The 13456-nt window shown below is 44.6% G+C and overlaps 1 protein-coding gene across 4 annotated transcripts in view; it reads right to left on the bottom strand.

Moving 5' to 3' along the window:
* The window catches only part of LOC116696190 (estrogen receptor beta), a 45002-nt gene that overhangs the window by 14846 nt on the left and 16700 nt on the right, over positions 1-13456 (bottom strand). For 3 of the 4 annotated variants that reach the window (XM_032526999.1, XM_032527001.1, XM_032527000.1), the window contains exons 2-6: positions 11665-12196; positions 10087-10286; positions 9589-9705; positions 5751-6110; positions 1920-2058 (exon numbers count right to left, since the gene is read on the bottom strand). In XM_032526999.1, coding sequence (XP_032382890.1) covers positions 1920-2058; positions 5751-6110; positions 9589-9705; positions 10087-10286; positions 11665-12095 — 1247 coding nt within the window. In that variant the 5' untranslated portion in view covers positions 12096-12196. Of the gene's footprint in view, positions 1-1919; positions 2059-5750; positions 6111-9588; positions 9706-10086; positions 10287-11664; positions 12197-12847; positions 12867-13456 lie in introns of those variants that run through there. The other variant, XM_032527002.1, reaches the window with a different exon arrangement.

The following is a 13456-nucleotide window of genomic DNA, read 5'->3' as shown; positions in this document are numbered from 1 at the left end:
AAAAAAAAAAGAAAGCAGCAACAGCTCAGGTGTAAGCAGTAACCTGTCCCATCACAGCGAGGTAGGTCACTGAAGAGAAGAATAACTGACCACCATAGCTCTACCTATTGCAGTCTGTGCTGAGGCAGATCCATCTACTTAGTCACCCCAAAAGCCCACTCCTATTTTGATTGCCAGTCTTTCCAGTTCTCAGCTGCCAATGACTGGAATGATGTACAAAAACCCTTAAATCACTTGTCCAACCACTGCATATGTTCACTCATGCAGTGCAGTATTGCACACTCTCACTTCATTGTCTGTTATGCTCCATTTCATACTGGCATATTCTCATTTGCACTGTTATATTTGTTTAATGCTCTTTTGCACTACTCCATCTGCACAAACTGTACATTCAATTCAATTCAATTTTATTTATAGTATCAATTCATACATGGTACTACTCAGTATTTTTACTTGGACTATTGTTTTGTTCTGCATTACTGCAATAATACTTGGCAAGATAAATCAACTACTGTATTTATTGATTCAATATTAGACCTGGATTTTTGGTAGATTCTTTACTGTTTTTTTACTATGTTGTCTCACACGTTTATGCTTTGTCTTGGCCAGGTCATTGGTGCAAATGAGATTTTTTTCTCAATCAGCCTACCTGGGTAAAGACATTTTTTGTATTTTATTTGGGGGGAAATAAAAGTAAATTCTGGAAAACATCTCAAATCAACTTGCATTAACAACGCTAAAAATCAAGCAAAACATTGCACTCCTTAGGGATGGGTGCCAACTTTACCAAGGCACTGGTGGAATTGCCTCCATTGTATCGAAAAAAATCCTTCAATACCAAATTTCAATACCTAAACAGGAATTATCATCTGCGTAAGTAAGCCAATTAGCCTTCAGCATGCATTTACCAAGATGTAGTGATCCTGGTGATTGGCTGTCTAACATTACACGTCAGAGAGGGGCGCAGGAAAAACACTGCATTACGCACAGAGACAGGGCTCACACATTGTGTGTTGTATTTTGAGAGGCTTGACTACAGTATTACAGTACAGTACTACAGTATTGACTAGCATAGGTGCAAAGTAGCTGAAAAATAAAAAATAAACATTTGTACCGTAATGTGTAATGCTGTAATTTCTTTTGTTAAAATGGATACCCTGCCCTAGAGCTTGCACTGCACATTCCTTCATTCACATGAGCTGCATAAGCATTGGAGGAAACAACCTCTGCAAGCAAAAGCCACCAAGCCTTAGCATATAAGAGAAGAAGACATATATTCTCACAAAGACATTACAAAGGCCTGAGCAGCAAAAACATTGACGAAGGCCCCCTTGAAACTGTAGGAATTAATATTCCAACTTATGAATTGCCTTTTGAAGGGCCTAAAAAACTCACCAAAAGCATCAGGCCTGGTGGAAAATCTTAAGTTATAAGGGTTTTTAGAAATAAGGCCCCTGCAGTACATCTCTTTCAGGGAGACTACCAAAAGGCTTAAGGAAGTCCGCCATCTTGAATTGAGTGTGCAGAATTAGTGCATTTTAGCCATTTCCATAGGTCATACTTTAATGAACTCCTCCTAAAGATTTCAAATATAGTCTAAGACATTAAAAGAAATTTTTAAGAAAAATTTAAAGAGGTTAAAAGCTTGAGTTTTTGTTGCAGGGCCTGGTTGCACACTCCACGGATGAAATCAGCGCAGATACAGTGCCGTGTGGACCGGCGTCCGGCCAGTAATACCGACAAGAGCAGAGATGCGAGGGCCCGTCCAACGTTGCTTGCAGCTTTAATTGATTGATAATGATATTGATATTAAACCATGAATAATTTCATAAAAAGCTTTCAGAGCTTGACAACAAATCAGCTATTTGTGCATCAGACTCTTGATGACAGAGAGTATCAAAGTTCCCAAGCCCGCTCACCTGTTGAGTTTGAAGTCGGGAGAGAAGATTAGTATTCCAGGATGATCCACCGACCTCCACATCAGGCCCAACATCAGGATCTCCAGCCAGCAGCACTTCAGCAGGTGGATCTGGTCTGCTAGACTCAGCTCTACAAAGCCTGTGGGAAAACACACAGAAAACCAGGCAAGCTTTAGACCAGGAGTGTCAAACTCAACTTCACAAAGGGCCACATGGAAAATGAAAATCACATTAACACATTTACAGTTTATTGACATGCTTTTATTTAATCGAAAGTCAAATGTCTTTGACTGTATTATTGCAAGCATCACAAGCCTTCTCAGTTACAGTCTGGTCCACATAATGCCCTAAAAACATCAGCAAAAAGACCCTTAGCCAGCAGAGACTTTAGCAAATCAAACAAAACAATGATTACATTTTTTGTTTCTTACAACAACCCGTTTCACAGCCAAAATATGCTAAACTATTCAGCTTCTGTGGAAATTTCTGATTGTAAAAGTAGCCAACTTCTGCTATGAGTGTCGCGTGATTACAGTTTGCCTTTTTTGGCAGGCCAAAATCTATCGTCAACCTAAACTGATATGCAGGCCAAATCAAAATTTGTGAGGGGCCGGATTTGGCCTGTGGGCCTCGAGTTTGACACATTGTGCTTTAGACCAGCAATCAACACACTGTACAAATTTCCATTCATTCACTTCTGTCTGGATTCAGAATCATGTTTAGTGACTGTAACATCTTTACACATTGAACTAAAAGGCAAAATTCCCCTCAGAATGAGAAACGCTTTTACAGACTGGGCTTTTGGAGACTGGGCTTTTACAGACTCCTCAGGTACCATAAAGATGATTGAAGGTATGAGAGATGCTCTCCCTGAGATTTACAACAAAGTGCTTTAAGGTGCATTTTCCTCTTTTGATGAAGGTATTTGTTGAAGCTTCATCCAGTAAATCAGGTTCTTTCAGGTTTTAGGACTTATAAACAGAAACAGACTTGCCCTAATGTCAAAAAGGACTACTCCTACAGCGATGGTTTTAGCTTGACAGTGCTTCTTATCTAAGCACTTATGCAGACAATGCACAACCAGTTTAACTTCTGTGAGAGAAAGTGGAAAAGGAAAATCAGGAAACATGGTCTTTTCAGAAAACTGAAAGTCTTTGGGATCCCTTCATGTTAACACCTCTCCTTGGGAGTTACCTGCTGGACTAAATACTGGCTGAGAGGAGAAGAGACAAGAGAGGAGAGAGGTTTTGGTTTTAAAGTCCCTTTATTGGATCATTTTCAGGGACGATTCACAATCACAGAAATCAAAAACCAAAAAAACAAGACAAAGAAAAACACCCTACAGAGCATAACACGCCCCTACAACCCACAAACTACTGGAATCCAGCAAATTGTCCGTCATCTGGTAGAAGGAATGTTCACTCTCATATGGGCCTTGACCAGTCCTTCCAGAACCGGCACTGGCTCTACACTACTAGCACTTTGAGCCCATTCCTGCATGTTAGCCAGATGGCCAACTTTGCCATTGCAAACAAAAAGTTCAATAACATGTGAACAGTCTCTTTTTGCTTTCTGTATTTTGGACCAAAAATTAACCATTCCAAAGAAAAAAACCTCCACAAAACCCTGAACCTACCTTTTAAGAAGCTCTAGCAAAGCTGACAGCCCAAGGACACTGAACAAATAAATGTGAAAACAAAAAAATACATCCCTCCCCTAGCTCTGGATCTAGGTGCGCTCTGTGTCCGTTTGTAGCTATAGGCCCATGTTGAAGGTCTGCAGCAGTCAGGCTGTATCTAGCCAGCTGTTGCCACAGTTGTAAAATATTCTTTGAGCAGTCTGGAGTGAGGAGTGAGAGGAGAGACAAGAGAGGAGAGAGAAGAGAGGAGAAGCGAGACAAAAGAGAGAGGAGAGGAGAGGAGAGACAAGAGAGGGGAAAGGTTTTGGTTTTAAAAGTCCCTTTATTGGACCATTTTCAGATCACAGAAGAACCAACAAACATATACAAAAAAAAAGACTAAACAAATATAATCAATACAAAAGTTCTGTGCTTTCCACTCAAACCCTGAGCACCAACTCCCCCACAGAGAACAACACACCCTTTTACAGCCCACACACTACTAAAACCCACCAAATTGTCCATCAGCAGGTAATAAGAGTGCTCAACCCTTAACCGGGCTCCAACCAGCCCCTCCAGCATCGGTGCCAGCTCCACATTGCCCGCCCCCTGCTCCTTATTTCAACGGGACAGCCAGAAGGCCAATTTTGCCGTAGCAAACTAAACATTCAACAGGACGTGAACAGCCTTCTTAGTCTTAGTGTATTGTGGACCAAAAATAAACAACTCCAAAGAAAAGACCTCTCCTAAACCCTGAACCCAACTTCTAGTGATCAGTCAGCCGAGGACAACCAACAAACAGATGCGCCAGAGTTTCTACTTCAGAACAAAAACTGCACCCCTCCCCCAGCTCGGGATCGATGTGCGCCTTGTAGTGGTTTGTAGCTATGGCCCCATGCACAATCCTCAATTGGAGGTCTGCCGCCCGCTTTTCCACGGGCAGCTTGCAGGGATCGCCAACTGTCTTTTGGGGAAATGGTTGGACCAAAAAACTCAGTCCACCTCGACTCCTTTATGCAGGACCTTTATGCAGGTGGAGGTGATGTTGCTACTCGTTCTTAGGACGTCAACAGAAGCGGGCAGTCATCTTCATCAGGTGACCCAGTTTGGTACACCCAGCCTCTCTGAGACTGGTCCGCAGGCTGGGAGACTGTAATATTCAAGTCCAAGTAGTTTAAAATCAAAAGTTCCTCAGCCACATTCCACAGAGTTGAAGAAAGAGGTCAATCCAGTGAGGTCCATAGCCTCATTTTGTAAGAGTAAAAGCTGCTTACAGCCCAACCGACTAGCTCTCCTCAGTCAGGCTTTATCTAGCAAGCTGTGGCCACAGTTGTATAATATTCTTTGAGCAGTCTGGAGTGATGAGTGAGAGGAGAGAAAAGAGAGGAGAAGCGAGACAAAAGAGAGATGAGAGGAGAGGAGAGACAGGAAAGGGGAGAGGAGAAGAGAAGAGAGACAAGAGAGGAGAGAGACAAGATCATTTTTGGGGGCTTTTCCCTTTATTCGATAGTGACAATGGATAGACAGGAAAGGGCCACAGTTGTATAATACATTTTAGCAGTCTGGAATGAGGAATGAGAGGAGAGACAAGAGAGGAAAGACACAAGAGGAGAAGAGAGACAAGAGAGGTGAGAGAAGACAGAAGAAGAGAGACAATAGAGGAGAGACAAGAGAGGAGAGAGAAGAGAGGAGAAGAGAGAGAAGACAGGAGAAGAGAGACAAGATGAGACACAAGAGGGGAGACAAGAGAGACGCAAGACAAGAGAGGAGAGACAAAAGAGGAGAAGAAAGACAAGAGAGAAGATTTTTTGAGGGCTTTTCCCTTCTATTTCTTTGCTTTGATAGCAACAGATAGTGACAGTGGATAGACAGGAAAGAGGGGATAACACGCAGCAAAGGGCCGCAGGTCGGATTCAAACCTGGGCCGCTGCAGTACTCAGCCTACATGGAGCGCACACTCTACTGAGTGAGCTAGAGGTCGCCCCACAAAGAGTTTTTTCTTTAGTCGGTAGGATAGGATTTGTAGGCTTGGACGTCCCTGCAGTTCAGAATACTTCATTCAGAAAGGTTTGACACATATTTTTCTCCTTTAACAACTATTGCACCCGCCTGCAATTTGGATATTGCACTAGTCCAGATAGCAATTTCAATAAAATTGCGATTAATTGCGCCGCCTTAATGTCAAGACTGGATTCAACAGTTTTGGGTCTTACCAGGGATCTTTTTAGCCCAGCTGATCATGAGAACCAGTTCCTTGTCTGCCAGATTGGTGAGGGACATCATCATGCTGGCCTCGGTGAAGGGCTTCTTTAGGTCCTCCATGAGGTAGATGTCTGGGGGCTCCGCCTCAATGATGCGGGAGATGAACTCCTCTGGGCTCATGCCCGATTGGTGTGCGCGGTTGGCCTGAGGGAGGGGGGTGACTGGGGTGAGAGGAGCCTCCAGGTGGAGATGCCGCGGGGCCCGAGCACCTGGCCCCACCCGGACCAAACCCCTGCCGGTGTGATCCCGGAGCTGGAGTCCACCGCGGCGGTGTCGGGTTCCCCGGTAGCTGCAGCGCTCACGCCTTACACCTGCAGCATCAAGAGAGTGTGAGAAAAGTTCAAGTTACGTAAAACGAAGAAGCACTTTTACATCTAAATGCCCTCTATAAATAGACAGTATTACATGGCTATACTGCCGCCTGCTGATAGGGGCAGTAAATTACAAGTTGACCTACTTTCAAGCCATATACTCAATCAGATGTCCATGTTTTTGAAAGGAAAGCATTCCATGTTAACGGCTGTTCTCTCTTGCTCGAGACCGCTGTGTCAAAACCGCGGCCACGATGCTGGCTCTCCATCATGATGTTGACCAGCTATAAAATGGATGATGATATCAGCACAACCCTAGCAGAGTCTCTACTTATATATACTTAGCTGATTTTAATTCAGATATATGCCATCTTTGTGTGGACAGTGTGTGTAGAATCTATCTCTAGGATTGTTTCACAGCAGTTTGAGTATAACCATGGTACACATTCAGGGCCAAGGCAGATGATGAGGCTCTGTCTCTGAATTGTGGGGACAGAGGCTCCTCATATGCCGCTTCATGTTGCTGCCAGCCAGAACAAAGAAATTGGGCAGTTCCTTCCCGAGGCTTTTTTGCAGCGGTATTGTGTCTCTGCCCTGCATTTAGCATGACGATTGTGATTGGTTTAAAGAAATGCCAATAAACCAGAGGACGTTTTTCTCCAATCCAGGAATGCTGTGTGGACTAGCCAGACCATCCTCCACAGCATTGTAAAGGAAGGTCTGGTGAACATGGACCGTATTAGGAGGGAATGAAGGCAGGTGAGAATGGATGAGTCACAAAAATGGGAAGATGGTCACTGAATAGTCTGGCTCTATTCTACAGTGTGTTTAGATGAACAGTGTTTGGATTTTCTCAGTGGTGCCAGTGCACAGAGGAGCAAAGGGATGTCAACCACCGTTCATCTAAAACACACTGCCATGACACAGATCTGGACTTAAAATCAGCAAAATATCTCTTTAAGTAAAGCAACACAAAGGCCCTTAATTCCTAAGTTCATTACTCTTTTGTACTGGGAAAAGTTTTGAAGAGCCAGACCAGATTCACAGAGTAATCAACAGAGCTTAATGTGTCCTGACGTAAAATATGACATACATAACAGATATCTCAAAGTCAGCACCTAATTGTGCTACTATCTGGAATCTGCTAAAACAATTCAAAAAGGAACCTGTGATGTGCAGATTTTCAAATTGCAAACCTTAAATCTGGATGTCAACACTCTTGACTGGACCAGAAGGTATCAAATGGTTACTCTAAAAAGTGTTTCATTGTTTGCGTCTTTAGTTGCTATTAATTTAAAATATGACCTCTGTTTTCCACTGGTCAATTCTGTGGTGAAAATCTGTGACACTAGTTGACTTTTTGGGAAACACAGTTTCAATTCACTGTGTTGCTGAAACTTGGAGGCAAAATCTGGAAAAGAGCCTGACTTTCAGATCGCTATCCCGAGAAATAATAGCTGACATGTCTATTAATATGTAATTTTAGGAACGAAGAGGAAAAGGGCTTTAGTGCCTACTGTAAAGGTGCTGGTTGACAAGTAGCTAATGCTAACGTAATTCTTAGTGAGTAACATAAGATTACAACACCATTCAACACACTCATTTATTTTTAGTATGTTTAGTTTAGTTTAGTTTGACCACGGTTAAAAACTCTGAGCTGACCCACATATTCATCAGTAACAGTACCTGTATAGATAGACGACTAATCTAATGGTAATTTAGCTAGCTAGCACACCCCTATCTTCCACCTTAGTCTCCCGGTGCTGCCATGCTTCAGTCGGGGTGAGAGCTGACAACAGCCCAGGGGACACATCTACAGTCGGCCTCCAGTCAGCTAGCAGCCATTCACTGTCATTACAGCCCCGGGGACACATCCACGGTCAGGCCACAGCCAGCTAGCAGCCTTCACTGTCATTACAGCCCCGGGGACACATCCACAGTCAGCCCCAGCCAGCAGCTAGCAGCCACCACTATCTTGGCCCGGGGACACATCCACATTCAGGCCCCAGCCAGCTAGCAGCCATTCACTGTCATTACAGCCCCGGAGACACATCCACAGTCAGCCCCCAGCCAGCAGCTAGCAGCCATCCACTATCATTACAGCCCCGGAGACACATCCACATTCAGGCCCCAACCAGCTAGCAGCCATTCACTGTCATTACAGCCCCGGGGACACATCCACGGTCAGGCCACGGCCAGCTAGCAGCATCCACTATCATTATGGCCCCGGGGACACATCCACATTCAGGCCCCAGCCAGCTAGCAGCCATTCACTGTCATTACAGCCCGGAGGACACATCCAGTCAGCCCCCAGCCAGCAGCTAGCAGCCATCCACTATCATTACAGCCCCGGAGACACATCCACATTCAGGCCCCAACCAGCTAGCAGCCATCCACTATCATTACAGCCCCAGAGACACATCCATAGTTAGGCCCCAGCCAGCTAGCAGCCATCCACTATCAATACAGCCCCGGAAGGGGGACACATCCACAGTCAGGCCCCAGCCAGCCAGCAGCCATTCACTATCATTACAGCCCTGGAGACACATCCACAGTCAGGCCCCAGCCAGCTAGCAGCCATCCACTATCATTGATGCCCCCTTGGGGGACACATCCACAGTCAAGCCCCTGGCAGTTAGCAACCTTCCACTATAATTACAGCCCGTGGGACACATCCACAGTCAGACCCCAGCCAGCTAGCAACCGTCCCGGTAAGCACTTAACTCCGGTGCCAAGGACGCTAACGGCAGTTTACTGAACCGTGGGGAAACAGACCCAGGAACCCAAGTCAGGGCGGCTGTGGCTCAGTGGTAGAGCGGTTGCCTGCCAATCGGAAGGTTAGTGGTTCGATCCCTGCCCCTGCAGTCATTGTCGAAGTGTCCTTGGGCAAGACACTGAACCCCGAGTTGCCCCCGGTGCTGCGCATCGGAGTGTGAATGTGTATGATTGTTTATCTGATGAGCAGGTGGCACCTTGTACGGCAGCCCCAGCCACAGTGTATGAATGTGTGTGAATGGTGAATGTCTCCTGTAGATGTAAAAGCGCTTTGAGCAGTTGTTAAGACTGGAAAAGCGCTATATAAATACAGCACATTTACAAGTCAGAACAGCAGCCGCTCGTAACGTTACACATCCGTTAGCGTTACCGGTGCTTTTAGCCATCATTACAGTTAGCTAAATTTCACAGACAAAACAGGGATAAGGCACCAAAAGGACTAATACTAATGGTAAGTTAAAGATGTGGTAGCATTGGATTTGGAAGGGAAGATTAACTCGGAGTTAGAAGGTGGGTGTCGTGATTCTGCCTTCTCACTCCGCAACACAGTTGCGACACTCACGATTTCGGTTTTAATTTGCATATCGTTCCAGACTAAAAGTCTCACAGGTAACCTTTTCACTCTCAGTGCTAACAGAACTTCTTTTGGTGCAGTAAGATGACAAAAACATCAAAAACCCAGGTGACACAGGTGAGCACCTACCACACTTCATCATGCCCACTTCATAGCATTTACGTAGGCGGCAGGCCTGGCAGCTTTTACGTCGGTTCTTGTCAATAGTGCATTGATTTGTGGCGGGGCAGATGTAGTCGTTGTGTCCTAAGAAAGAAAGAAAAGACATTCTGCACAATTACTTTCAATGGATGAGAAGTAGGAATAGACTAGGGTTGAACTTATAAATCGTTTTTAAATCGAAATGTGAAAAAGAAAGCGATTAGCTAATCATAAAGACCGTGATTAATCAAATGTGTAATATAACGTAAAATAGAGTAGTTTTGATGGCTTGGGTTCTAATGCTCCAAGACATGTTTTATCTGTTTCATAATGAATATTGAACTTAATCGGAACTTTAAGGGGGAAAAATAAATTGCAAATCGAATCGTAATTGCAATATCTGGCAGAAAAACCACAACCAGATTTTTTCCTAAATCGTTCAGAATCTCTCTAGAATATCCTGGGCAAAAAGACAGAAGTTGATACCTTGGATGCTCCTCTTGAAGAAAGCCTTGCAGCCCTCGCAGGACCACACACCATAGTGGTACCCCGAGGCGTAGTCGTGGCACACGGCGCAGAAGTGCATGTCGGCCTTCCCCACAGCAGAAGAACACAGGGAGGAGTTCACACCTTCCACTCCCTCCCCTGGTCTCTTTCCCAGCAGCTTGTTGCAGCCGATGATGGAGCTGCGGGATGAAACAGACTCTGTGAAAAACGGGGGGACAACTTGACATTTGGACAATTTTCACCTGTCATTCACCACCATCATGTCATTAGTCTTCCAATGGGTTCTCTTTTGCCAAAAAAATGTCTCCACAGCCACATTTCAGTCAACTGGAAAATTGCATCTGAAAACTTCACACGGTTCATGATTGAAACAAAATGGGGTGTATACATCTCCAGCATCCACGGCCAGTACCATTTTGACTATCAACTGGTAGCACAGATGATTACTATAAAGCATAACTACCGACAAATAGATGAATCCTAAAGCAATGGTGAGAGTAATCAATCCACTTGACCCAGTGCGTAACTTGAGTGCGTAACAGTCAACTAGCTCAGGCTTCAGGCCGGCACACAACTATGTGTGTGATTGCAGCATATGCCGCTCCACCCTTTTGTCCCGCCACCACCCCGCCGCCTTTGACTGGCTGCCATAGGGGCGGGGGGGTTTACAGCCTAGGACTGGGGTTCACTTTTTGCTGCTTCTAACGTAACATCCTTCACGTTCCTGGAGCACAACCTGATAGTTGACAGGAACATCCCCGCGAATCAAATCTATACTTCAGCGTGAACCGTCAGGCCTCTAAACCAGTGTTATTTACACTTGTAAGAGATAATTGTTCAAATCCAACTCAAATCCCTAGCATTACATAACTGCAGAATGTAGGCGGCAGTATATACCCTGTATATATGTCCAGTAAATAACTGAATATCTGTCTTTAATATCGTGCATATATCATCAAATGTCAAAGTCTGGAAATAATCGTTCCACTTAATGTCCTCGTTATCGGTCCAAACTTTAATACTGTTCATAATATTTAGACTTTCGTCTTCAGATTGTATCTCGGGGTGGGGGATACCACTAGTTGATGCTGTGATTTTGAACAATCACAATTGTAAAGATGTAAATACTGTGGTGACCCCCCCCCGTGCGTAATGCTGCATGATGACACTGCTGGCCCTGCTGGAGGACTACGCTAATGGAAGAATCCAGAGAGAACGAGACTTCAGGGACCATGACGATGACTGGCTAATATGACGATTTTTATTCCCTAAAACTGCGCTCTTGGATCTATCTACTGAATTGGGTCCAGTAGAGAGTGAAACGCGTCGGAACCGTGCAATTTTATACACAGTTTAACATATGAGACCCCTGTTCTGTGGCAAAGATATTAAAAAGATTTTCAGGGAACAGTCCAAAAACACACATCAGCAGAATTCATGAAGACTTTTTCCACACCACATACCACACACCACATCTAAATATTTTACCTTCAAACTCTATCAGCTGTTTTAATTGCTATTCTCTGTCCATCCATGGATCGGTGTCAGGACACCTACCTGTTGGCGTTGATGCTGTGAGTTTTGGGCTCCAGCCAGGCTGCATGTGGGCTGGGTTCATTGTAGACAAGTGGCTGAGAGCAGCGCAGAGCCAGTGAAGGAATGTTGGGGTGGCTTTGGGAGGGCCAGAAGGCTGACGGGCTGAGGGAGGGGCACAGAGACGATGGGCTGTTAGTGATGGGCGGCCTGGCGTAGCTCAGCACGGACGGGCCGTAGAAGGTCAGGGGTCCGTGGCCGTGGTTGTACTCGTGGCTGCTGTCCGCGTACGGAGAGGGGATGCAGACGGGGTGGCTTTCCATGCCCAGAGGAGGGCTGTATACGGAGGGCAGGAGTCTAGGGGAGCTCGGCCGCTCGGAAGATTTGCTGGAGTCCACCTCCTGTAGCTGAAGCTGTGGTAACGTGTTAGCAACCAGCCCGGGGGAGGATGCCATGTCAGGGTGAAGCTAGCGTGTATATTTCCACTGTGGTGATGATAATGATGATGTAGCTGGTTCCTCATTAATTTTAGTCCATGTTCTAGTGAAGACAAGCCCTGCAGCAGAGGGGAAGATTTACTGTGTTACAGTAAACAAAACAATAAAGGCTACATCGTAAACAAACAGGCAGTCAACTCAGCCACTCCTGCTAAGCACTGGTTTGTCGGTTTGCAGGTAAAACAGGCTACCGAATTCAAAACTTTTTAGGCACCGACCATATTGCCCAGTACTGAGTATGAAAAAAATGCCTCGTCACTCAGTAGCAAATTTCAATACCTAAGGAGTAAATCTCAGTAGTGTCAGTGAGCCAATAAGTATGCAGCATGCTTCTACCAAGATCAAATAATGTTTATGATTGGCTGTCTAACGTCACACATCATAGAGACACACAGGAAAAAGTCTATGTTACACAGAGAGTGTAGTGCTCACGGAGTAGCAGCTGAAAAATAATTAAAAACATTTGTGTAATGGCACATTTTGGTAATGGTCAATTTCTTTTTGTCTTATAAAATTTGTATAGAAAAAAAGGATAATTTATAAATCGGTATCAAAGTCAAGGTACTGGTATCAGTACTGATATTGTATATTTTTTAACAACACCCAGCCCTAGTAGGGACCCCCAATGAAATATGTCAACTACTATCAAAAGGGATTGCCATGAAATTTGGCAAAGCCACTCATCTTTCCCAACGGATGAATTGTAATACCTTTTGGTTGATCTCCTGCGATCCCTGTCTAGCACCATCTGATCAAATCAAGCAAACGGTTTTCAGTCTGGGACAATGAGCAGTGTTTATAAAACTTGCTGTATTAATTGTGCCTCAACATACATACATACATATATACTGTATACACACACACACACACACACACACACACACACACACACACACACACACACACACACACACACCACACACATATATATAGATAATGCAACGATTACAATTTTTACGCCAATTACAATTTCAGATTTTTCATTCATAGCTAAACTTTAAATGTGCCTTCAGGATGACCTGTCATTTTTTAATGTTAAACTCAGATGTAACTGAAGTTATTGTTCTGGGGCCCAAGCACATTATCCAAAAAGATAGTTAACGGACATTCACACTGCCACCAACTTGAGCGTCTAAAGTTACTGGAAGTCATTCATTTTCAATGGAAGCCGGCTTCTCTCAGCTGCAAGGAGAAGCAAATCATGTTGTCAATCAGAAAGTTGAAATTTTTCAACTTTATGGTAATGAGCTATGCCGTGGTTCAGCGGCAAGCAGTGGCTAACGCCAGCCGCCAATCGGAATATAGACGTCCTTCGCGCT

This window comes from Etheostoma spectabile, chromosome 9 (assembly GCF_008692095.1).
Source record: "Etheostoma spectabile isolate EspeVRDwgs_2016 chromosome 9, UIUC_Espe_1.0, whole genome shotgun sequence".
NCBI lineage: Eukaryota > Metazoa > Chordata > Actinopteri > Perciformes > Percidae > Etheostoma > Etheostoma spectabile.
The sequence above is the reverse complement of the archived record's forward strand: the minus strand, read 5'-3'. Positions and strand labels throughout refer to the sequence as shown.